This window comes from Chelon labrosus (assembly GCF_963514085.1).
Source record: "Chelon labrosus genome assembly, chromosome: 14".
Taxonomy (NCBI): Eukaryota; Metazoa; Chordata; class Actinopteri; order Mugiliformes; family Mugilidae; genus Chelon; species Chelon labrosus.
The window spans coordinates 4,815,639-4,841,588 of NC_140347.1; the positions used below are offsets into that span (position 1 = coordinate 4,815,639).

Genomic DNA, 25,950 nt, shown 5'->3' on the forward strand with positions numbered 1-25,950 from the left:
TGTCAGACTGGTGACCTGTCCAGGGTGTATTGTGCCTTACGCCCAGTGACAGATGGCATAAACTCCAGCCCTGGCTCACTTTGTATTTTGTCTCATCATTCATAAACTGTAGCGCTATGGGTTGTATGAATTAACTCATTCCTAGCTATCTCCATACCATTACCTTCCTGTCATTGTAGTATGGGCTGATTAGAGTTTCATCAAACGAGCTGTTCCAGAAGTGCTCATTTTTTTATATGTTCTTTGGCAGTGTCTAATCTAGATTTTCCAGAGGCTCATGGATGCTTTGTGCTTTGTGATGATCCCTCTGCATTTGGTATTGTGAAGCATTCTCTTTATGGTAGACTGAGATTTTTATTTTGAAAAAGAAATGGCCACATAGTGAACATATGTAATTCCTACACCTTCCAGAAAACTTGGATGTGAATACCCTCAGATTAAAGCAGATCTTTTCATGTAAAGCCGATATTCAGCTTATAACTATAGATGGTTTATATGTTCAGGTGAAAAGCAGAAATAATAAATTGTGTCACTGTCCAAAAATATATGAACAGTAAATAAACAATTATGTTTATATGTTGTTGCAGATACTTAAAGAGAACATTGTCAGCTTTGTGACGGATGAGTTGAAGAATTTCCAGCATCTTCTGAGTCTAGACCAAGACACCTTAAAGAGCCAGAAGGAGGATGAGGAGGAGGATGGTGAGAATAAATGGAAGAAGAGCATCATCAGAGAGGCTTTTCTGAACATTACCCTGCACTACATGAGGAAAATTAAGCAAGAGAAGCTGGCTGACTGTCTGCTGAGTAGTAAGAGACTTTTAACAGCTTTTACTTTTTCATTTTAGTCACCTGAAAATATTCTGTATATATCAGAGCTGAACACGACAGAGAGGTTAACTGCAGCAGTCACACTTAAATATTTATATAAGATTTGCTGTAACATTTACAGTCTATTTAATCCTTCATTAATAACAAATGTCATTTGTTCATTCAGGAACTCCTTCTGGACTGTGTCAAAGTAAACTCAAATCAAATCTTAAGAAGAAGTTCCAGTGCGTGTTTGAGGGCATTGCTAAAGCAGGAAATCCATCCTTTCTGAATCAGATCTACACAGAGCTATATAACACAGAGGGAGAGTCAACAGAGGTCAATGATGAACATGAGGTCAGACAGATTGAAGCAGCTTCCAGAAAGATAGATGAACTGGAAAATAGAATCAAAAGTGAAAACATCTTTAAACCATCAGCTCACAGAGATAAACCAATCAGAACAGTGATGACAAAGGGAGTGGCTGGCATTGGGAAAACAGTCTTAACACAGAAGTTCACTCTGGACTGGGCTGAAGACAAAGCCAATCAGGACATCTACTTCACATTTCCATTCACTTTCAGAGAGTTGAATGTGTTGAAAGAGAGAAAGTTCAGCTTGGTGGAACTGGTTCATCACTTCTTTACTGAAACCAAAGATGCAGGACTCTGCAGCTTTGAAGAGTTCCAGGTTGTGTTCATCTTTGACGGTCTGGATGAGTGTCGACTTCCTCTGGACTTCCACAACACTGAGATCCTGACTGATGTTACAGAGTCCACCTCAGTGGATGTACTGCTGACAAACCTCATCAGGGGGAAACTTCTTCCCTCTGCTCGCCTCTGGATAACCACACGACCTGCAGCAGCCAATCAGATCCCTTCTGAGTGTGTTGACATGGTGACAGAGGTCAGAGGGTTCACTGACCCCCAGAAGGAGGAGTACTTCAGAAAGAGATTCCGAGATGAGGAGCAGGCCAGCAGTATCATCTCCCACATCAAGACATCACAAAGTCTCCACATCATGTGCCACATCCCAGTCTTCTGCTGGATCACTGCTACAGTTCTGGAGGATGAGTTGGAAACCAGAGAGGGAGGAGAGCTGCCCAAGACCCTGACTGAGATGTACATCCACTTCCTGGTGGTTCAGACCAAAGTGAAGAAGGTCAAGTTTGATGGAGGAGCTGAGACAGATCCACTCTGGAGTCCAGAGAACAAGAAGATGATTGAGTCTCTGGGAAAACTGGCTTTTGATCAGCTGCTGAAAGGAAACCTGATCTTCTATGAATCAGACCTGACAGAGTGTGGCATCGATATCAGAGCAGCCTCAGTGTACTCAGGAGTGTTCACCCAGATCTTTAAAGAGGAGAGTGGACTGTACCAGGACAAGGTGTTCTGCTTCGTCCATCTGAGTGTTCAGGAGTTTCTGGCTGCTCTCTATGTTCATTTGACTTTCATTAATCATGGTGTCAATCTGATGGAAGAATCACAAAAACCCTCTCTCTGGCATAGATTGTTTGAACACAAACCTGGCCTAGATCCTCTTCACCAGTGTACTGTGTACGAGGCCTTACAGAGTCCAAATGGACACCTGGATCTGTTCCTGCGCTTCCTCCTGGGTCTTTCAGTTCAAACCAGTCAGAGTCTTCTACACGGCCTGGTGAAAGAGAAAGGAAACAGACAAACAACCAACAGAAAAACAGTGAATTACATCAAGAAGAAGATCAATGAGGATCTTCCTACAGAGAGAAGCCTCAATTTGTTCCACTGTCTGAATGAACTAAAGGATCATTCTCTAACAGAGGAAATCCAACGGTACCTGAGTTCAGGAAGACTCACCAGAAAGAATCTCTCTCCTGCTCAGTGGTCAGCTCTGATCTTTACATTACTGTCATCAGAAGAAGATCTGGATGTGTTTGACTTGACGAAGTTTTCTGCTTCAGAAGATGCTCTGCTCAGGATGCTGTCAGTCATCAAAGCCTCCAGAAGAGCTCTGTAAGTGAAAAAGTCTGCAACATAAAATATATTAGTGCCATACATGATGTTTACCTTTATACAGACAGCACTTTGAATCACACAATTTCAAAGGTCTTTAAGAATACAACCTCTCTGGAGCACAACATGTTATCAAGAGATAAGAGACAGCCTTGCAAAGCCCTGCACATGCACTGAGTTTCTGTGTCTTTAAATGGCTTGAAGAAGTCCAGAAAATAACCTCATTATGTCCTCTTCTTTTCAGGTTGAGTGATTGTAACCTGTCAGAGAGAAGCTGTGAAGCTCTGGCCTCAGTTCTCAGCTCCCAGTCCTCTTGTCTGAGAGAGTTGGACCTGAGTGGTAACGACCTGAAGGATTCAGGAGTGAAGCTTCTTTCTGATGGACTGAAGAGTCCACACTGTCTACTGGAAACTCTCAGGTCAGGAGTCAGTAGTTGATGATGTTTGAATGCTGATTTAAACATGCTTTGTTTAGTGTTTAAAACTATTCACATGTATATGCCATGACTTACTGTTAATGTCTGTGTAGTTTGTCAGGTTGTCAGGTCACAAAGGAGGGCTGTTCTTCTCTGGTCTTGGCTCTGACCTCTAACCCCTCCCATCTGAGAGAACTGGACCTGAGCTACAATCATCTAGGAGACTCAGGAGTGAAGCTGCTGTCTGATAGAAAAGAGAATCCAGACTGGAGACTGGACACACTCAAGTATGAACACACAACATTTCTTCATTTTCAACTTTGATAAAATTCATAATGGATGGCAACTTTTTTAAGAAATGTTCATAGATATACTTCTTTAAGAATTAGATGACGTTACAAGAGATAACATTGTGGTCTGGCTGCTTCTTCTTTTCAGGGTGGACCATGGTGGAGAGCAGAGAATGAAACCTGGTCTGAGAAAGTGTAAGTGTGTGTTTGATTCACCAGAATAATAAAATCCTCGTAGTGATTTACAGTAACACATAGGTAAAATACTAACCATTAATGTGTTGACATGGAAATAAACATAATAACAAATAAATCTGCTGTTTTCAGATGCCTGTAAACTCACACTGGACTCAGACAGAGAACACCGGCAGGTGTCTGACAGTAACCCAAATGTGACGACAGAGAGAAAGAAGCAGTTGTGTTACATCCTTCCAGAGAGCTTTTACAACTCTCAGGTTCTGTGTACAGATGAAGTGACTGGTCACTGTTACTGGGAGGTAGAGTGTATTGGAGACGTCCTTGTAGCAGTGACTTATAAAACAATCAGAGGAAACAATGAAGACTGTTGTTTTGGGTGGAACAGTCAGTCTTGGAGTCTGTGGTGCTCTGAGAGTGGTTACTCTGTCTGTCACAACAAGGAACTAGTAGAGCTTCAACTAGAGTGTTCTTCTGCACCTAACAGAATAGCAGTGTATGTGAACTACTCTGCTGGAACCATCTCCTTCTATGAAGTCTTTAATGGCAGACTGTTTCCTCTCTACACCTTCCACTCCACATTCACTGAACCTCTCTACCCTGGCTTTGCCTTTGGAGAACACTCCTATATGACTCCTTGTGAGCTGTAGACAAATATTCACACTGCTCACTGCATTCAATCCTATTTCCAACCTGTAGTCTCATAGTGTTTATCCATATCAGAGAAAACTCCCCGTAAAAATCAGACCAATGAAAAAAAATATATGTATATATCTCAACATGAAACACAGAATGGGATGCAGAGGCTTCAGTTATCAGTTTGGGTTCAGGAGTCACTCAGCCTCTCTACTCTCTCAACTTTTAAGGTTTGGCTTAAAAATGTTCCTTTTTGATGAAGCTTAAAGTGACTGACTCATGTGACCATGAACCACCCCTTAGTTATTCTGCTATAGGCGTAGGCTGCTGGGGGACTTCCCATGATGCAGTGAGCACCTATCCTCTAATGTCTTCTCTCTCGCTATCCATGCATCCGTGTGCTACTATTGTATAGATGTTAATAGCTGCCACAGTTGTCTTTGTTTTTAGCGAAGGACAGTTTATCATTATAAAAATATCAGTCTATATTAACTCAGTAACTGAAATCAACATGTATTCACAGATATGTAATATGGTCTCATTTTCCTGAATAAACAAATACCAAAGTATAATATTCTTCTTTCATCTGTTTGACTGGTTTCTCTTTGTCTACTTGTAGGGTTTGTGTAAAAATCTGTTGTGAAGGTTTGAGTAATTTTTATGCACAAAAACCTTTCAGCAGTGTTGCATATTCACATAGAGTAGTTCACAGCAGGAAGTAAGCACCCTGTCATGTTTTATTAGAGGAGGAAGTGAAATTGGCTGACAAAAACAATGCACTTGCTTTGGAGTTGCTCTTGAGTTATAACGGAGGTATCAGGACCACTGGCCTCACAGAACCAAGGAAGCTGACCAAGAAAAGCAGTGGAGAGTGTAGACGGCATCTGAAGAGCCTGGGTAAGTAAAATATCAAAAGTAATGTTGGGACTGTGTCTGGTTGTAAATGACTTTTAAAGTATTTCTCAAAACCATATCTGTGTGAGGGAGGTGGTCTATGAGTTGTTTCCTACAATTTCCAAAAGCTTGAAAACTACAAAAACAATTTGAAACTTGTCTATTTGTCTGTCTTCTAGGTACTTAATGGAGTTTTGTTGAGTTTGCTGTTACTTTCATTATTTATTTATTTTTAATCACAGTGATGCAGTTTAACCCTTGCGGCACCTTCAGGGCCAAACATGTACATTTTGCTTATTTTACTTCTTTGATTCTCAATATCTCGGTCAGTTTAAAGACTAAATGTATGAAACTTGGCCAAGAAGTGTCTTTTGTTATTCATTTTAAAATACAATACATTGTATTTCTATTGCAAGGTGTTCAGAATAGGAGCTATGCATTTAACATACACTCTTTACCCTTGGGGCTGATTTGGCCCCATTGACTCCCATTATAATCACATATATTTGACATACTGTGATCCTGACATATTATAATGCTTTTACCAAAAATACCTAAATCTTCATCACATACAGTTTCAATGGTGGCCTGGTTCTCTTACTTCGCAAAATACATAGCAATAAAAAAGCTGAACACAAAAACAGTCTGGATGTGTTGGGATTGATATAAAAGAATGTTGTGAATGTGTTTTATAATATATTTTGTCTGTATTTGTGTGTTTGTGTGAAATTGGAGCCATCAAAGGCCAAATGGGTTCTGTTTATGTTCTGATCAAGAGAGAGCCTCCTCTCTCCTGTTGGATGTGTGGTATAACATTATGCCGGTGCATGTCTGAAGTCTGCGAGAATAGTTTGTAGCCTTGCAGTTTGTGTTGTAGAACCAAATTTGGAGCACATGCATGTGAAATGATCAGTCATCTGTGGTTTATGCACATGTACATGACAAAACACATGACATCTTATGAAAAAAGGGCATGAAACCATACAATATACAAAAAAACTTTTATCAGTAGTTAGGTCTGAAGTTGTTGAAAAGATCTTATACAGTGGAAGTGAAAAAAAATGTTTATAAATGACATTTTTATTACACTTTCATGAGAAGGTAAGTGTATGGTCCTTTTAAAGGTGCCTCAGGGGTTAATTGAACTGCTCAAAGAAAAACAAATAGCCCAGTAATTAGCTGGATTCATCTTTGACAACTATAATAAGTTATTTTGACAAGGTTTTAAATGGTAAACATTAATGTGTAGACTAAAGAATGGACTGATCTGCTCCTAATAACTGATGACCCAAGATTAAATGGAAAATAGCCCAACTAGTTCTTAAAGAGTATCAAATGGACAAACAATGATAATGTACTTCATACCTGCAGTATGTTTTATTGTAAATACCTCAAGTCATGAGACACTGAATGTTTCAGTTCCCAATTAAATCATGTAAAAGAACCAGGGAATTCTCACTTCTTGAAACTTCAGTGTGGTCAATGTTTTCATGACACATGTATTTGTGGTTTGACTTTATTTTTTATTGTTTATTTTTTTTACATATGTAATATAAATGTACATCATCAGTCTTCACTGTTTTTGCTTTTCTGTAATAATCTAGGATCAACACTAAGAAAAATGTAAATATCAATACTAATGTATATGGGGTCTGAATGTTACTAAAATACTTGTAGAGAATCCTGAAGTCTCTGTTTTAAGGAGAAGATAATGAGGAACTGCTCTGACTTTGAAATGTAAAGAGGAAGTCCTGTTTAGAATCCCTGTTATTCAGGAGTCCTGCTCTAAACCACAGCTTCAAGGTTCTTGTTTTCAATATTAGTTTCAAACAACTGAGAGAGATGTTGATTGTTGAGCTGTGTTTTCATTTTGTAATTGTATTGTCTTGCAAATGACAGAAACATTTTAATGTTTAATTGAATCCAGTTTAACAATAGTTTTACTAATCAGGAACTTCATTTGTAATTCTAGGTGCATTACCTGATGCATGGGTAGATCTTCCTTAGAGACAATAGTGCTGATACTATCATTTTATTTTCAGTAAGTAATTGGTCCACTGTGCCTAGTCTGCTTCATGTTCAATTGATGTTTGGGTTAATTTGTTCATCCATTAGTATGGAATAATGTGTTTGTGTTAAGGTGTCGGCTCTGTTATGGATCAGTGTGAGGACAGAGAGGAGGGACTCTCTGCCTCTAAACCAGATCCATGTGAGGAATATGACGACCAAACCAAAGCTCACAGGTGAGATCTAGATCCTAATCCACAACTGTTCTTCATGTCAGAGTTCAGAGTCACTCTAGTCTCATCAGGAAAAGTCAAACATCTGGATGTGTTGTGTTGAAGGTCAGAGACACAGGAGAGGACAGACTGTCCTCCACCCAGCTGTGTGTCCATGAAGAGTGACAGGTCCATGTCTGACCCTATTGACTTTAAAGGACAAAAAACACCTGAAACAAAGTAAGTGGACCCTTTTTATAATTGAGTTATTATCAGTATTACTTCATACATGATGAAATTTAAATGTTTTTTGTTTTTCTATCAACGTCACCAAACTAAGGCTGACGGCTTCATTCTGTTTCTGCACAAGTCTAATTCATAAGTCCTGTTGTCCGTAAACGTAATACACAAGATAAATTATTATGATCAAACTATATCCTTAAAATAATCCCCAAACTAAAGGAGCAATAACTAGGTTACACTAGTCAACCTGTACCACTGGTGTGGAAGCAAAGCAAACAGTGAACCTGCTAAGTACCATCATTTCTCATACTGGACTGGAAATGAAAAGCTCCTAAATTCCATCAATAAAAGTTCATGATATGATCTAAATATTTATATTTTCTCTCCAGATTTCAGGAAAGATTAGAGGCTCCCTGTGTGATTAGGGATTCTAACTGTTGATGGATGTTGTTCATGTCAGTGTTTAAACTCACATTACTCCAGTTTCATCATTAACAGTCAAAGCTCTGTATGTGATGTGTTAAAGGCCAGAGAATCCTACACCCAGCTGTGTGTCCTTCAAGAGTGACAGGTCTAAGGGTAAACCTATTAACTTTAAAGGAGAGAACACTTCTGAAATAAAGTAAGTAGATATGTCTTCTTATATTTGAGTTATTATCAGTACTGGTCTCATACACATTCCTGACAGAGCATATATTGGTGTTGTTTTTATCAACATTCTTCATAACATACCACTACACATTTGCTGTAGGTGTCTTTATGTAATTATGTTAACCTTTTTATATTCTCCTCAGGGTTCAGCAGAGTTCAGAGGATCCCAGGGTTCAGTCTACCCAGGAGCAACAAACAGACCTGGACTCTATATTTACGGTGTGTATAAAACCCAGCTGTTAAATAACAAGCCTCTAATGAAATACTAACATTGTGTCATATGGAACACAACATATACATAGAGACTGATGTAGTCCAGGTGTAGTAGATGAAATGTGCTGATGTGGGGAGCAAATATTAACAAGAGTCTTTTCCAAGAGGCCACTGTTGTGTGTTGTCCTTAACAATTAATGCTTTCTGTTAATTTAAGCTTTTACCAAAACATGCTCATGTTATAGTTTTATAATGAATACAGACTTAAAGTGCAAGCTCAGCTTCAATTCAAGGGGTTGAAGAAAAATATCATCTAAAACAGGGGTTCCCACACTTCATCTGCATGAACCTTATGGCACAATACTTTACTCTAATGACAGCCACTGCACTGATTTCTTTCTTGATCCAGTATTCACACTCATTTTATACCCCTTCTGTAGTTAGTTGTAGATATGGATTTGAAGGCTAACTACTTCAAACACAAGAGTTTTGCAGCAGCTGTCGTGTTTGACCATGAATGCATGGGGAGATCTTAGACTGGCTGGACTTCAATCTGACATTGACATTGTACGTCAATCAAGTGTTAAATTTCATAGAGAGCCTCGATGATAGAATATATAAAACATTTTTCTGAATGGCATGCAATCTACCAGCACTACTTTACTGGGGACCCCTGATCTAAAACATATATGGGTCTAAAATGATTTGGGTCATTGTCTGTCTGCCTTTGTCTCATTATCAATAAAGTACAGTTACTTAATACCATTGGATACCATGTACCATATGCCTACACCATCCTACTGCCTCCAATGTTTTATAGATGATGTTGTATGCTTCAGCTTCCAAGCATTTTCCATACTTTTATCTTCCTGTCATTCTAGCACAGATTAATGCACAGATTCATTTCAGTTTCACCAAACAATGTGAATCAATCAATGTGGTGTTCTAGAAATTGTCTGGCTTGCTTTACATGTCCTTTGCTAATGTCTAATCTGGATCTTCCGTTACTGGGGCTTATGAAGTGTTTGCACTTTGTAGTGAACCTTCTGTTCATTTGCTCTTATGAAGCCTTCACTCTATGTTTTTTCTTCTCCTACGAATATACTCCTCTGTTGTCCTTTGCGTACATCCATACCTTCTATTGCAGAGCTCACCAGTATGTCCTTTTTGCTTAGAATGTACCAAGCTGTGAAGATACTTATACTGTTTTTGCCATCTCTCTGACAGATTAATTTTGCTTTTGCAACGAAGCAGCCTGAATGTCTGCTGGATAGTAAGTAAGCTTTTATATTTTTATTTTAGTCTCATAAAAATATTCTGTACTCATACGTGTCAGAGCTATACATTTTTCTGAGCTGAATAAAAAAAAAGTTGTCCTTGACAAACAAGCTGAATATATTTAATAGAGGGTGTAATATCCTTTAATATTTGTGTATGGTTCTAAGATTTACTGTAACATCTACACTTTTTTATTTTTAATTTTTCATTTGTTCATCCAGGAACTCCTTCAGGACGGTGTCAACGTAAACTCAAATCAAAACTACAGGAGAAGTTCCAGTGTGTGTTTGAGGGGATTGCTAAAGCAGGAAACTCATCCTTTATGAATCAGATCTACACAGAACTCTTCATCACAGAGGGAGAGTCAACAGAGGTCAATGATGAACATGAGGGCAGACAGATTGAAGCAGCTTCCAGAAAGATAGATGAACTGGAAAATAGAATCAAATGTGAAAACATCTTTAAACCATTAGCTCACAGAGATGAACCAATCAGAACAGTGATGACAAAGGGAGTGGCTGGCATTGGGAAAACAGTCTTAACACAGAAGTTCACTCTGGACTGGGCTGAAGACAAAGCCAACCAGGACATCCTCTTCATATTTCCATTCACTTTCAGAGAGCTGAATGTGTTGAAAGAGAGAAAGTTCAGCTTGGTGGAACTTGTTCATCACTTCTTCACTGAAACCAAAGAAGCAGGAATCTGCAGGTTTGAAGAGTTCCAGGTTGTGTTCATCTTTGACGGTCTGGATGAGTGTCGACTTCCTCTGGACTTCCACAACACTGAGATCCTGACTGATGTTACAGAGTCCACCTCAGTGGATGTGCTGCTGACAAACCTCATCAGGGGGAAACTACTTCCCTCTGCTCGCCTCTGGATAACCACACGACCTGCAGCGGCCAATCAGATCCCTTCTGAGTGTGTTGACATGGTGACAGAGGTCAGAGGGTTCACTGAACCCCAGAAGGAGGAGTACTTCAGGAAGAGATTCAGAGATGAGAAGCAGGCCAGCAGGATCATCTCCCACATCAAGACATCACGAAGCCTCCACATCATGTGTCACATCCCAGTCTTCTGCTGGATCACTGCTACAGTTCTGGAGGATGTGTTGGAAACCAGAGAGGGAGGAGAGCTGCCCAAGACCCTGACTGAGATGTACATCCACTTCCTGGTGGTTCAGACCAAAGTGAAGAAGGTCAAGTATGATGGAGGATCTGAGACAGATCCACTCTGGAGTCCAGAGAGCAGGAAGATGATTGAGTCTCTGGGAAAACTGGCTTTTGATCAGCTGCTGAAAGGAAACCTGATCTTCTATGAATCAGACCTGACAGAGTGTGGCATCGATATCAGAGCAGCCTCAGTGGACTCAGGAGTGTTGACACAGATCTTTAAAGAGGAGAGAGGACTGTACCAGGACAAGGTGTTCTGCTTCGTCCATCTGAGTGTTCAGGAGTTTCTGGCTCTCTCTATGTTCATTTGACATTCATTAATCATGGTGTCAATCTGATGGAAGGATCACAAAAATCCTCTTCAAGGCATAGATTGTTTGACAACCCTGACATAGATCATCTCCACCAGTGTGCTGTGGACAAGGCCTTACAGAGTCCAAATGGACACCTGGATCTGTTCCTGCGCTTCCTCCTGGGTCTTTCAGTTCAAACCAGTCAGAGTCTTCTACACGGCCTGGTGAAAGAGAGAGGAAACAGACAAAAGACCAACAGAAAAACAGTGAATTACATCAAGAAGAAGATCAGTGAGGATCTTCCTACAGAGAGAAGCATCAATTTGTTCCACTGTCTGAATGAACTGAATGATCATTCTCTAACAGAGGAGATCCAACATTACCTGAGTTCAGGAAGACACACCAGAAAGAATTTCTCTCCTGCTCAGTGGTCAGCTCTGGTCTTTATGTTACTGTCATCAGAAGAAGATCTGGATGTGTTCGACTTGAACAAATTTTCTGCTTCAGAAGATGCTCTGCTCAGGATGCTGCCAGTCATCAAAGCCTCCAGAAGAGCTCTGTACGTGAAAAAGTCTGCAACATACAGTATATTAGTACCATACATGATGTTTATCTTTATACAGACAGCACTTTGAATCAAACAATTACAAAGTTATTTAACAATAGAAACTCCTGGAGCACTACATTTTATCAAGAGATAAAGATTATCATGTACAGACCAGGAAACCAGGAAATGCAAAGCATTAAAATGTGTCTAAGGAACATATTTATATACATCCAACACATTCATAGCCAGTCGGTCAAATAGCAGTCAAAGCACAGATGACACACAATTAGTTTGAAAGCTTAGATTAATCATATATATAAATGTATCTCAATTTTAGTCGGTCAAAAGTTTACATTCACTCAGATGACATAGAATTGGAGATGAACCTGTGGATTTACACCGATCAGGCATAACATTATGACAACCTTCCTAATATTATGCAGGTCTCCTTTGTGGTGACTCATCAGAGAATGGACATGGGCCTTCTGAGGGTGTCCTGTGGTGTCAAGCAGCAGAATGTTGTTGGGGGGGCCTTTGAGGGGAGGGGCCTCTGTGGATCATCCCACAGATACTTGATCAGTTTGGGATCCAGTGAATTTGGAGGCCAGGTCAACACCTTGTGCTGTTTTTCATGTTTTTTTTTTAGTTGTTCGTAAAGCGTTTTTCTGTGTGTGTCTGTGTCAGGCTGCATCCTGCTGGGGATGGCTGCTGCCATCAAGGAGTGTCATTGCTATGGGGTGGGGGTGCCTGGTCTGGTCTAGGTGGGTGCTACATGTCTAAGTAACATCCACACCAATGAATGCCAGGTCCCAAATTTTCCCAGCAGAACATTGAACTGTCACAACATGGTCAAAGATATTCACTTCTCCTGTCAGTGGTTTTAATGTTGTGGCTGATCCGTGTATATTAAGGCTTATCTTTAAACTCAGTACAACAAAACTGTGGTTTAACACAATATCCGTGGAGTGGAAAAAAAAAAAAAAATCAGTGATGAAATATACTGATTGTAATAAATAGGGATCAGCTACTGACAGACAACCTCATCATGTCCTCTTACCTTCTTCTTTTCAGGTTGAGTGATTGTAACCTGTCAGAGAGAAGCTGTGAAGCTCTGGCCTCAGTTCTCAGCTCCCAGTCCTCTTGTCTGAGAGAGTTGGACCTGAGTGATAACGACCTGAAGGATTCAGGAGTGAAGCTTCTTTCTGATGGACTGAAGAGTCCACACTGTCTACTGGAAACTCTCAGGTCAGGAGTCAGTAGTTCATGATGTTTGAATGCTGCTGAATGTCTGTGATGTTACCTCTCATCTGTACACATTTTATTTGTAATGAAACTAAGGTAGATAATTGCTTTTTGTTTTTTTCCAGAATCTTTTTTTTTTTTTGTTTGTTTGGATTTCTGGAGATGCCGATATATATATATATATATATATCGGCATCTCCATATTTTATTTATATATATATATATATATAAAATATATAAAAAAACACCAGTAATGCTAATGATTAACATTTGCTAAATAGAAAGTACAGTTGAGACTGATGGGAATGACACTCCAAGAAATCATGAATGCAGATGTGTTAGCGACACAACTAACATTTTATGTTTATCAAGTAAACAACAACAGTTAAAAATGGCTAAATGTGAAACAGCCCTGTCTCAGACAGCGTCTCATCTCTTACTCCCCTCACTCTTTTTAAGTTGCTATTCAGACTATTACAGCATCTCTTGTCCTTGATATCCATGATCTGGATATCCACTGGTTACACCAAAACCACAAAACATTTTCCTTTGAGTCACACACACCAGCATCAGTGGCTCCACAGTAGATTTTGTCTTTATTTAAAGGAACTGACGCTTATAGACTGTGTCTAATCGTGTGTCTATGTAGTTTGTCAGGTTGTCAGGTCACAGAGGAGGGCTGTTCTTCTCTGGTCTTGGCTCTGACCTCTAACCCCTCCCATCTGAGAGAACTGGACCTGAGCTACAATCATCTAGGAGACTCAGGAGTGAAGCTGCTGTCTGATATAAAAGAGAATCCAGACTGGAGACTGGACACACTCAAGTATGAATGCACAACATTTCTTCATTTTCAACTTTGATAGAATTCATATTGGATGACAACTACTTTAGGAAATGTTCATAGATATACTTCTTTCAGAATTATAGATAAGATAACATTGTGGTCTGGCTGCTTCTTCTTTTCAGGATGGACCATGGTGGAGAGCAGAGAATGAAACCTGGTCTGAGAAAGTGTAAGTGTGTGTTTGATTCACCAGAATAATTAAATTAATCATAGTGACACTTTTCATTTAATAAACCTAGGACACTAACACTGATCTGTTTCATTAATAAATATATGTGTCTTCTCAATCAGATGCTTGTAAACTCACACTGGATCCAGACACAGCAGACAGGTACCTCCTGCTGTCTGACAACAACACAAAGGCAAAGGTACTAAGAGAGAGTGAGACACGTGATCTTACTCCAGAGACATTTGACCACTGTCAGGTTCTGTGTACAGATGGAGTTACTGATCACTGGTACTGGGAGGTAGAGTGGGAAGGAAATGTGCTCGTAGCAGTGACTTATAAAACAATCAGAGGCAGAGGAAACACTGAAGACTGTTGGTTTGGGAGGAACAGTCAGTCCTGGAGTCTGCAGTGCTCTGAGAGTGGTTACTCTGTCTGTCACAACAAAACAGAAACACGGCTTCCATTCTCTTCTTCCTCTGGATCTAACAGAGTAGCAGTGTATGTGAACTACTCTGCTGGAACCATCTCCTTCTATAAAGTCTTTAATCACAAACCTCTCCACACCTTCCACTCCACATTCACTGAACCTCTCTACCCTGGCTTTGGATTTGGACATGACTCCTCTGTGTCTATTTGTGAGCTGCAGACAAATAAACACACTGCTGACTGAATACAGTTCTTGAGGGAGCAGTTTGTGCCTTTTAGAGCTTTGCTCAAGGGACATCAGACATGGACGTAGAGAGGATTTGAAACAGTGACCTTCTAGTTGTAAATCTGCTGCCCTCTGACACTGAAGGACAGCTTATCATACTAAATATATCAATCTATAATAGGGGTTGTACCGACTTGCCAACTTTACTGCTGTGCCATGATGCTTTAAGCATTATGTCGATTAGTCTCTGATCACATGAGAATAACAACATGGACGCCTCCTAGAAGACAGTTGAGGAGCCCAGTGTGTCGTTGCAGCAAACTAGCAGTGGTTCATCAAGTGTGTGGAAATACTTCACTAAAGATGAAGCCCATACTACCGTGACATGTCAGTCCTGAAATACAACTAGAGTACTACTGTAATGCATCTGAAAAGACATCCGCCAATGCTAGCAGAGGAACGGTCCAAATCTTCTGGACAGCAGTCAGTTTACAACTTCACCAAACGTCCTGTGGTAACAGAGAGAAGGAGGCTGAACATCAACTATTTGATAAAGTTATTAGACCTTTAGCTGCAGGACACGGGAGGGATTCAGAGAAATACCTGCTACATTATCCGAACCAACAATACGCTGTGAAGTACTATTGTAAGTCTGTTGTGTTCTACTAGTTGATATTGTTGCTGTGGTTGTAGAGTGTGCTTTTTTAAATTTTTTTTGTCCTTGACGTCAGTGAATGCACCATGCAAGAGATGGAGGTTATGGTGGAGCTGAAGTTATGGTAGAGTTTGTTGAACAAGACCCGCATATAGAATTACCGTAATTTCCGGTCTATAAGCCGCACCCGACTATAAGCCGCTGGTGTTTTAATGTTTAATTACCGTAAGGGTTTCTTCTACCACGGAGGGGATTGTCGGGACAGAAATGACTGTTTGGAAACGCAAAGCGTCCCATTTATTTACATTTGAGAAACACAATAAATCTTTCAATCAATCAATCAATCAATCAAACAATCAATCAATCAATCGATCAAACTTTCACATCTTTGACATTACAAACAGCATTCGTGCAGTGCACAAATAATACAACGGTGCGCTCCTAGCGCACTTCCTGCAGTCATAGTACCGTAGTAGTGCAGTATAACAAAAAACAAAGCTTACAACGCTTGACGAGGCAATAACGTTAAATGGCTAAATTTAATTTGTTTTTAAAAGTGCTTGCCTGTAACACGGCAGCAAAATAACCAGCATCTTTTTCGAAAACAGCTAACACAGCAGTAAAGGTGCAGTAACACGGCCATTTACTGTATCAAAATAACCAGCCTACAATACCAGAAAAGTCAGCCAAATCGATCGCCTTTAACTTAAAAGCAGCTCTCGTACTGCATTTGGGCTCACTTGGTTTGTTTTGCTCTCGTTACCTGGCGCGAACTGTCTGTCTCACTCTTGCGCTTCCATGATAGTGCGCCCGTTAGCTGTAAAAATCCATATATCCGTTGTATAAGCCGCAGGGTCCAAAGCAAGTGACTAAAGTAGCGGCTTATAGTCCGGAAATTACGGTAGTGTTTATGGTGTTGACGTGGTCTACAGCCGACCGTAGCTTCTGTTCAAGCTTCAGTTACCTTGAAGAAAAGCCTCCGTAGCTTCTTTAGTGTGAGATTCTACGATATGTATTCAGGTCAAGAACATAGATTTCATTGTTTCAAGGCATTACTTTCTTTTGTCGACTTAACTTTCACTACATATTAGTCAATTTTAAAAAAATCAGAAGTCGGTCAACTCCTAATCTATATTAACCCCCTATATTAATAAATTAATTAATTCATTACTGGGAAACCTTTAACTTCTGAATGATTTTGGTAGTTTGAGAGTTTTCCCTGATTCTTTAATGTCAATCTGAAACACTCAGTCATCCATTATTATCAGTGATCATACTCCACTAAAAGTGTTTTTATATCAGATACAAAATATACTCTGTTGGAATCAAATAGTTTTCATCTCTTCACATGAAATGATTGTTACAATGTGATTTGTATAAATAGGTTTAAAAAGAGATGTCTCTGAAAACTAAATTATTCCAAGTTTTGTGCATGAGTTTTGAACATTTGATTTGTAATCTAGTCGATTAGAATTTGTGTGCATCAATAATTTAATCTCATATATTTCTATAATATGTGTATATTTAATAACATGTTCTATATGTACATGTATTTAATGTCTCTGTCTTGCTCTCTTAGATATAGATATGTATATTTCTGTGTTTTTATTTACAAATGACATTGAGGTGAAGGGAATATTCCTGACCAAGTCCAGGCCAATCTTTAGATCTTTGGTTAACTTGCACGAGTTAAAAACTGTTCTATTTTAAATGCTTTCATTGTGTACCTGTTGATTTTATATCATTTTGATGTTAACTGAGTGTTCTATATACTGTATAACACTGGAAGAATTCAATTAAAAAATATAGGTGGAGACTACAGGTAAGTCTTTCTCTGCTCTGCATGTTATATTGTTTTATTTAAAAGAACCAGGACTGGGCTGGAGGTCCCAAATAACAGCCATAAAACTTCCAGTATTCTGTATAATGCCCATGATGTCTTGTTTATGGAGATAGTTCTGTTCATATATGTCTTTCTTATTCTGACCATAGGATGATAAAAGGTTCCTGGCTCCTTCTCCACACCAATTGCGCCACCTAGTGGAAGGCTGATTTAATACCCTTGTTATAAAGGGTATAAAGAGCCAGGTATTTAGTGAACTGAGCTGATTATTTTCCTCTTTAGTTGCTGTTGCAGGACCACACATACACTAACAAGCCTGCAGTAAAAAGAAGACAGAACATTTGTCAGTCTCCAGTCTTGGGTTTTACCGACACTCAGTGATGAGAGTCATCTACTAGAGATTTAATACCTCATGAAGGTAAATAAATAACAGAAACACTTTGTCAATCAACACAGCTTTTCAGATCCAGTCAAGACGTGTTGGTGTCAGGTGATGATCCACAAACATGGACAGTAGAGTGGTATATGTCATAGTAACATAGAGTACACCATAAGAAGATGAACATGATCCAGACTAAAAGAAACACAGCAAACCAACGTTGTGACATCCAGATTTCGTTTACACAGCAAAGATTTGATAGATAATGTGTACAACACACCTGAGAGAGAGCAGCCCTATCTCACCCCTCTTCGCACTCTTAAGGGGGCACTTAGACCTCCATTAATCTTCAGTACACTTTCAGTGTCTTGGTACAACACCTTGATCATAGCTATGGGACCAGGACCGAGGCCAAACCTCTCCAGGATCTTCCAGATGTAAAGATGCTCAACCTGGTAAAAAGTATTTTCCTGGTCCAAAGAAATAAGACCAGTCTTGATGCCCAAAGACCCAGAGATGTCCAAAAGGTCCCGAATTAATGAAACATTATCTAGGATGGACCTACCAGGCACACAGTAGGTGAGATCCGTTACATCCTTCAGTCTGTTGGCCAGTGCTATGGAGCAGAGGAGAGAGACGGGACGCCAGTTCTTAATCTCTTGAAGATCTCCTTTCTTTGGCAGGAGAGTTATCACTGCTCTCCTGCAGCTCAGCGGTAGCAGCATGTCGTTAAAACTCTCATTAAAAACATTCAGGAGATCATCTCTCTCCAGAACACCTTATAAAACTTTACGGGAATCCCATCGATGCAGGGGGCCTTTCCTCCCTCTATGGTCTGCAGGGCCGTGAAGAGTTCCTCCAGTGTTACTGGTCTCTCCATCTAAGCACTGACGTCCTCAGGAACCCGAGGAAGCCCTTCGCTGAAAGAACTGAACAGTTCCTAATCTTCTCTATAGTCAGAGGTAAAGAGATCTGAATATAATCCTGTCGCCCGTCTCCTGATGAAAATAAAGGCAGACAGAAAAATCCTAATCTACTAGTATTAAAAGAAGCCGTATTCATCATCATCATTATCATCATCATCATCATCATCAGGGATTATTTCTTGTCTGAGCTTCTGAACTATTTTTTTTTTCATTCTGTATATTTCTTGTTCAGTTAACCTTCATCTACCTTTAATACTCAGGTGCAGTCGATAAGAGTTACATAGCAGCTCTTTATCTGAGAAATAATCCTCTCTTTTAACCCCTTTCATGTTTTTGGTTCTCTGTAAAAACAACTTTTGATTTTTCCTATGCTGTAGGCTCTCCTGGTTCCTCGACTCCTGACCACTTTTTCTGTCACTGTCCACACTCTACAATCACCCCCATGTTCACTGTTCCTTTCTTAGCTTGAGAGCTGCTGCTCCTGGTTTTTCTTTTTAACTGAGGAACCTTCATGTCCTCTTCTTCTCCTTCCGTCTTCACTTCACTTTCACCCAACACAACACTCATTTCATCTTCTTTGTTACCTTTTTGTTTTATCATTTTCTGCCCTTTAATTGTCTTCTGATTACCATCTTTTGTTTAACCTGTCTCTACGTCAATCTCCCTCACTCACCTGTCGGTCCTGTTGACTTCCTTCTGTCTCCTTCTGTCTTCCTTCAATCACCTGGCTGTTTTGTTGACCCTCACCGTCTCCACCTGTCCTCCCTCACGCACCTGGTTGTCCTGCTGGCCCTCACCTGTGTCCTCTCCTTCCACACTGTCCTGACTTCCTTCGGGATTCCTGTCAGCTGTGTCTGTGCCTCCATTTTGTCCTGCTATGGAAGTTGTCTCTGGGCATGCACTAATCAAATGCCCCTCTTTACCACAGTCGAAGCATTTGTCTGATGATACAAATATGACATATTTAAAGTCATCCACTCTGATTCTGAAGGCTAAGTTCAACTCTTCCTTCCTGTCAGAGAATAATTTCTCTTGCCTATGGATAGTTTGTGTGGTAAATGTGTGATTACTTCTGGTGTCAGTTATTTGCCCTATTTTCTCTTTGAGGAACATACCAAGACCAAGGTCCCTCTGTTGGCGTCTTCAATCTCACTCTCTGGGGGATACTTTGCATTACAGGCATAGCTGTAGAGTTAGATGATAATGCCCTCCGTCATTGTTTGACAATTTGTATTTCCTAGCTGGTGTGAATGCTTATCTTCATGTTTATGTACAATGGCCAATGGGATGCTAACACATCTCCCGTTTGCTGCCTCGGCCTTGCTTGCTAGTATAAGAATCTGAGTTCACTGTTTGTCCCTGAGAATTTGAGCTGGACTCATGCACTTACGTTGAGATGACGAAGCTTCTGTTCTCCTCGATCGAGCCTACTCCTCGATCGAGCCTAAATAAACTCCTTCAGCCTAAGACATACAAGACTCTGGTACTTCTTCTTCTTCATCGGCATCACCACAAATTCCTCCCTAACACTTCCTAATGAGGATCATACCTGCTTCACAGCTGACCAGGTGAGGAGATGGCTGAGGACACTCAATGCAGGAAAGGCTGCAGGCCCGGATTGCGTCTGTCCCAGAGTGCTTAGGGCCTGTGCCACCCAGCTGTGTGGAGTCTTTCAACTGGTCTTCAACATGAGCCTGAGCCTACAGAGGGTACCTGTGCTGTGGAAGACATCATGCCTCGTCCCAGTGCCAAAAACACCACGCCCCTGCAGCCCCAGTGACTACAGACCGGTGGCCCTGACCTCCCACATAATGAAGACCTTTGAGCAACTGGTTCTGGGACAGCTGTGAGACATGGTCGACTATCAACTGGATCCTCTCCAGTTCGCCTACCAGCCATGACTTGGAGTCGATGATGCCATCATCTTCCCGCTCAACCGTGCATACGCTCACCTGGAGGGTCACATTCTTTGACTTTTCCAGTGCTTTTAACACCATCAGGCTGACACTTCTGGGTGACAAGCTCAAAGTAATGCAGGTTGATGCCTCCCTGGTGTCCTGGATTGTTGTCTACTTCACCGGAAGACCACAGCTATGTGCAGCTGCAACACGGTGTGTCTGACAGGGTGGTCAGCAGCACTGGGGCTCCACAGGGGACAGTCCTCTCCCCCTTCCTCTTCATCGTCTACACCACGGAACTACCAGCTTCAACCACCAGACAGCAGCGGTGGACTGGGGAGGAAAAGTGGCCCGGGAGTCACTGACAGACCGGCCCACTTCATGCGCGTTGTGGGGAGCCAGCCAGCCAGCCAGCTAGCCAGCAACACAAGTTTCATGTACCTTGATGAAAAAAAATGCATTTGATGATGTTTTGGCCCATAATCATATAGTAATCATTAATCTGAACCCTTAAGTAGTCTACAGTAAAACAATTACAGCAGTATAGTGAGTTTACAGCATGTAGTGATTTTAATGCAAACAGGTCTTTGATACAATAACATTTGGCCGACCAGTTTGCCAGGCTGTTAGAACTGAATGACACTGACTGTCTATACCATGAGTAAACCACTAGAGGGAAACATAATTACAACAATAACCCCCTCATTTCACCACATTACCCCTGTGCTTCAGCATCTCCACTGGCTCCCAGTCAAATCCCGCATCAACTTCAAGATCCTTCTCCACACCTTCAAGGCCATCCATAACCTCGCCCCCCCTTATCTCTCGGATCTCCTCCATATTGTCACCCCCTCCCGCTCCCTCAGATCCTCCTCCTCTATCCACCTCTCTGTCCCCTCGGCTCGCCTCAGTACCATGGGGAGCAGAGCCTTCAGCTGCTCTGCTCCCCAACTCTGGAACTCACTCCCACCGGACATCAGAAACATTGACTCCTTCCCTCTCTTTAAATCCAGACTCAAAACCCACCTGTTCCAGATAGCCTATCCACCTTGATTGCACTGTTCCATTTGTTTATTCTGTCTTGTTTTGTGTCTTTATGTTTTGTACAGTGACCTTGCGAGTCTTGAAAGGTGCTTATAAATAAAATGTATTATTATTATTATTATTTCAATAAAAATGTTATTTAAAAATAGATAAACAACAATGCTTACTATATAGAAGCTATATAGTAAGCTTTTCAGCACCAATTTTTACGTTTTTGGGCTTGTTTTTTATGCTCCATCTGCTCAGACTCTCAATCCACCAAAGCTGTCTTGCACCGTTAGCGCAGTGTGATTTACAAGTGACAGCTGCAACAGCCTGAGGAAATGGGTGGGACGAAATGTGATTGGCTATCAGCATAGCCAATCACGTGATACGTGAACACAGGTATAGCCTATCACAACAATAGCCGCCCGACCCAGCCCCCCAGCGGACTACAACGCTGTTGGCCGTTGTGATAGACTCTCTGTCTCCCTTTATTTTTATTTTTCAATCCCCGGTGTCCCCATACGCCAGTCCGCCCTTGCCAGACAGAGTCCTCTCACCTTCAGACGTTTTCTGATGACTCTGTGGAAGCAGGACGTATCAGTGACGGTGAGGAGGCTGAGCTGTGGTGGGGACAACTTCCTGCAGCTAAATGTGACAAAGACAAAGGAACTGGTTGTGGATATGAGGAGAAAAAAGGCTGAGATGACTGGCATTATTGTTTCTTTTACTTTTAATGCATCTTACTTTATTTTTATATTTTTGTATTAGCCTACTTTTTATTCTATTGCATTTGCTCTGTCACCTAGCAACTGTCACTTCAGGGGAGGAACAGCAACCGGGGGGCGTAACTTTTCACGCTCATGATGCGAGAGGCGAGACAGGCACGAACGCATCTTTAATTACGATCCTGTTCTCCACTACTGTGTTTGCCTTTTCCACGGAGTCTGAAAACAATCACCCCCGCATTATTCATCCTGGCCGCGGACTTCACCCTGTCATACCCGACAACCGAACAAGCCGGTGCTGCATTGATGCTTCCTGGTTAGTTTTTAAATCCATGCTGACCAGCAAGACGCTGGCCAGCCACCAACAACACACACTACTCCCTAAAACCCTACACACCACTGTGATACAAAAACACTATACAACGATAATTTAAATGATTCAGATAACCGCTCGACACGCTTTCCGCTCAGCGACCTCACTCCTTCTACTAGCTACTCAGAGACAGAGAGAGAGAGAGAGAGAGAGACAGACACCTGTTCCCGTGCAGAAAAAGTTTGGTTGTTTGTTTCCATCTGTACGTTGCGAAGTAAACCACCAGGATTAAACCTGAAGTGACTCTAAATCCAGCTTCTGAGTAGAGTTTTGCAGGTAAGGTTTAAATGTTAGATTGTTAGAACATCATCACTGCTGCGGAGTGGTTGCAAATTTTTGCCAAACACTTTACTTGGTGTCCTTGTTCTCTATCTCCACACATAATAGTAATTCATTATCTTTACTGATATCTAAGCTGGTTTCTTTCACACCTGTCTGAGAGTGTGTATCGATGTTTTTCTCCTAACTCGCCTGTCAGGGTGTATCCATGCTTGTAGGCCTCAGATAACAGGAAGTACAACTAACGTACATAACCAGTTCAAATAAAAGACAAAACCTAATGCTGCTAAAGAGGTAAAGAAATGACTAAACATTCAGTCTGATTTTTATTTATTTATTTATTTTTATGCAGTTTATTGAGCTAGTGTTTAGTTTGTGATATTCTGCAAAGACAAGCAGGTTTACTTTCATTTTTAGAGCAGTGACGCCCTCAGATAGCTGAAATTAGGAAAGAGAAACACTGTGGAAGGACAAATGTACAGTATGTTAGGGTTTAGATTTGGTTTAGACAAACTGAATAACTTTTCTGTGTCTGTGTCTTTGTTTAGTTTGATGATGTGAGACAGACTTCAGTTCTTCTTGAACATAAACCAGTAAGACCTCATTTTATTCTCATGAAATAACTTCATTAGGTCCAATGTGCTGCTTAGTCTGATTGGTACAAACCTCACTGATGTTTGGGTTGAGATCCTCTACAATCAGGTGATGAGTTTGGCATCCATCCATTAGTATGGAATGATGTGTTGTGTTTGTGTTAAGGTGTCGGCTCTGTTATGGATCAGTGTGAGGACAGAGAGGAGGGACTCTCTGCCTCTAAACCAGATCCATGTGAGGAATATGACGACCAAACCAAAGCTCACAGGTGAGATCTGGATCCTAATCCACAACTGTTCTTCATGTCAGAGTTCAGAGTCACTCTAGTCTCATCAGGAAAAGTCAAACATCTGGATGTGTTGTGTTGAAGGTCGAAGAAGAAGAAGAAGAAGAAGAGGACAGACTGTCCTACACCCAGCTGTGTGTCCATGGACAGTGACCCTACTAACTTTAAAAGACAAAAAACATCTGAGACAAAGTAAGAGGACCCTTTTTATAATTGAGTTATTATCAGTATTACTTCATACATGACGAAATTTAAATGTTTTTTGTTTTTCTATCAACGTCACCAAACTAAGGCTGACGGCTTCATTCTGTTTCTGCACAAGTTTAAGTCATAAGTCCTGTTGTCAGTAAACGTAATACACATGATAAGTTATTATGATCAAACTATATCCTTAAAATAATCCCCAAACTAAAGGAGCAATAACTAGGTTACACTAGTCAACCTGTACCACTGGTGTGGAAGCAAAGCAAACAGTAAACCTGCTAAGTACCATCATTTCTCATACTGGACTGGAAATGAAAAGCTCCTAAATTCCGTCAATAAAAGTTCATATATGATCTAAATATTTATATTTTCTCTCCAGAGTTCAGGAAAGATTAGAGGCTCCCTGTGTGATTAGGGATTCTAACTGTTGATGGATGTTGTTCATGTCAGTGTTTAAACTCACATTACTCCAGTTTCATCATTAACAGTCAAAGCTCTGTATGTGATGTGTTAAAGGCCAGAGAATCCTACACCCAGCTGTGTGTCCTTCAAGAGTGACAGGTCCAAGATTGAACCTATTAACTTTAAAGGACAGAACACTTCTGAAACAAAGTAAGTAGATAAGGCTTCTTATATTTGAGTTATTGTCAGTACTGGTCTCATACACATTCCTGACAGAGCATATATTGGTGTTGTTTTTATCAACATTCTTCATAACATACCACTACACATTTGCTGTAGGTGTCTTTATGTAATTATGTTAACCTTTTTATATTCTCCTCAGAGTTCAGCAGAGTTCAGAGGATCCCAGGGTTCAGTCTACTCAGGAGCAACAAACAGACCTGGACTCTATATTTACGGTGTGTATAAAACCCAGCTGTTAAATAACAAGCCTCTAATGAAATACTAACATACTGGTTTATGGAGGAATACAGATTGAATCTTGTACTATTTGACAGACATCAATCAGTGTCATGTGGAACACAACATACACATAGAGACTGATGTAGTCCAGGTGTAGTAGATGAAATGTGCTGATGTGGGGAGCAAATATTAACAAGAGTCTGTTCCAAGAGGCCACTGTTGTGTGTTGTCCTTAACAATCTAGGTTTTCTGTTGATTTAAGCATTTACCAAAACATGTTCATGTTATAGTTTTATAATGAATACAGACTTAAAGTTCAAGCTCAGCTTCAATTCAAGGGGTTGAAGAAAAATATCATCTAAAACAGGGGTTCCCACACTTCATCTGCATGAACCTTATGGTACAATGCTTTACTCTGATGACTGCCACTGCACTGATTTCTTTCTTGATCCAACACTCCCACTCATTTTTATACCCCTTCTGTAGTTAGTTGTAGATATAAATTTGAAAGCTAACTACTTTGAACGCTAAAGTTTTACAGCAGCTCTTGTGTTTGACCGTGAATGCATGGGGAGATCTTGGACTGGCCGGCCTTCAATCCTTCATTGTATTGTACGTCAATCAAGTGTCACATGCAATAGAGAGGATAGATGATAGACTACATTAAAACATTTTTCTGAACGGCATGCAATCTACCAGTTGATCGCAATCATTGTGTTGGGGAACCCTGATCTAAAGCACATATGTACCTAAAACAAAGTATGATTTGGGTCTTTGTCTCTATAACTTTGTCTTTTGTCTCATTATCAATAAACTACAGTGACTCACTGTCATTGGATACCATGTACCATATGCCTACACCATCCTACTGCCTCCAATGTTTTACAGATGATGTTGTATGCTTCAGCTCATGGTCCATTCCAAACCTTCTCCATACTTTTATCTCCCTGTCATTCTAGTACAGGTTGATTTCAATTTCACTAAACAATGCTGTTCCAGAAGTGCTCTGGTTTGATTAAGATGTCCTATGATAATGTCTAATTTGGATCTTCCATTACTGGGGCTTATGAAGTGTTTGCACTTTGTTGTGAACCTTCTGTTCATTTGGTCTCATGAAGCCTTCTCTCTATGGTAGACTTAGATA

General features: G+C 40.6%; 1 protein-coding gene across 1 annotated transcript; it reads left to right on the forward strand.

Annotated features, from left to right (window-relative positions):
- Positions 1 to 448: 448 nt before the first annotated feature.
- Positions 449 to 14,769, forward strand: LOC311499396 (uncharacterized protein; the record flags this gene model as incomplete). Its single annotated transcript, XM_084560346.1, is given in 16 exon segments — positions 449 to 810; positions 998 to 2,801; positions 3,046 to 3,219; positions 3,330 to 3,503; positions 3,655 to 3,701; positions 3,834 to 4,347; positions 5,158 to 5,234; positions 7,372 to 7,474; positions 8,488 to 8,563; positions 9,785 to 9,830; positions 10,057 to 11,295; positions 11,298 to 11,856; positions 12,916 to 13,089; positions 13,736 to 13,909; positions 14,053 to 14,099; positions 14,222 to 14,769. Coding segments are annotated over 16 exon segments (5,991 nt in total). The 5' UTR covers positions 449 to 575.
- Between the last annotated feature and the right edge of the window lie 11,181 nt (positions 14,770 to 25,950).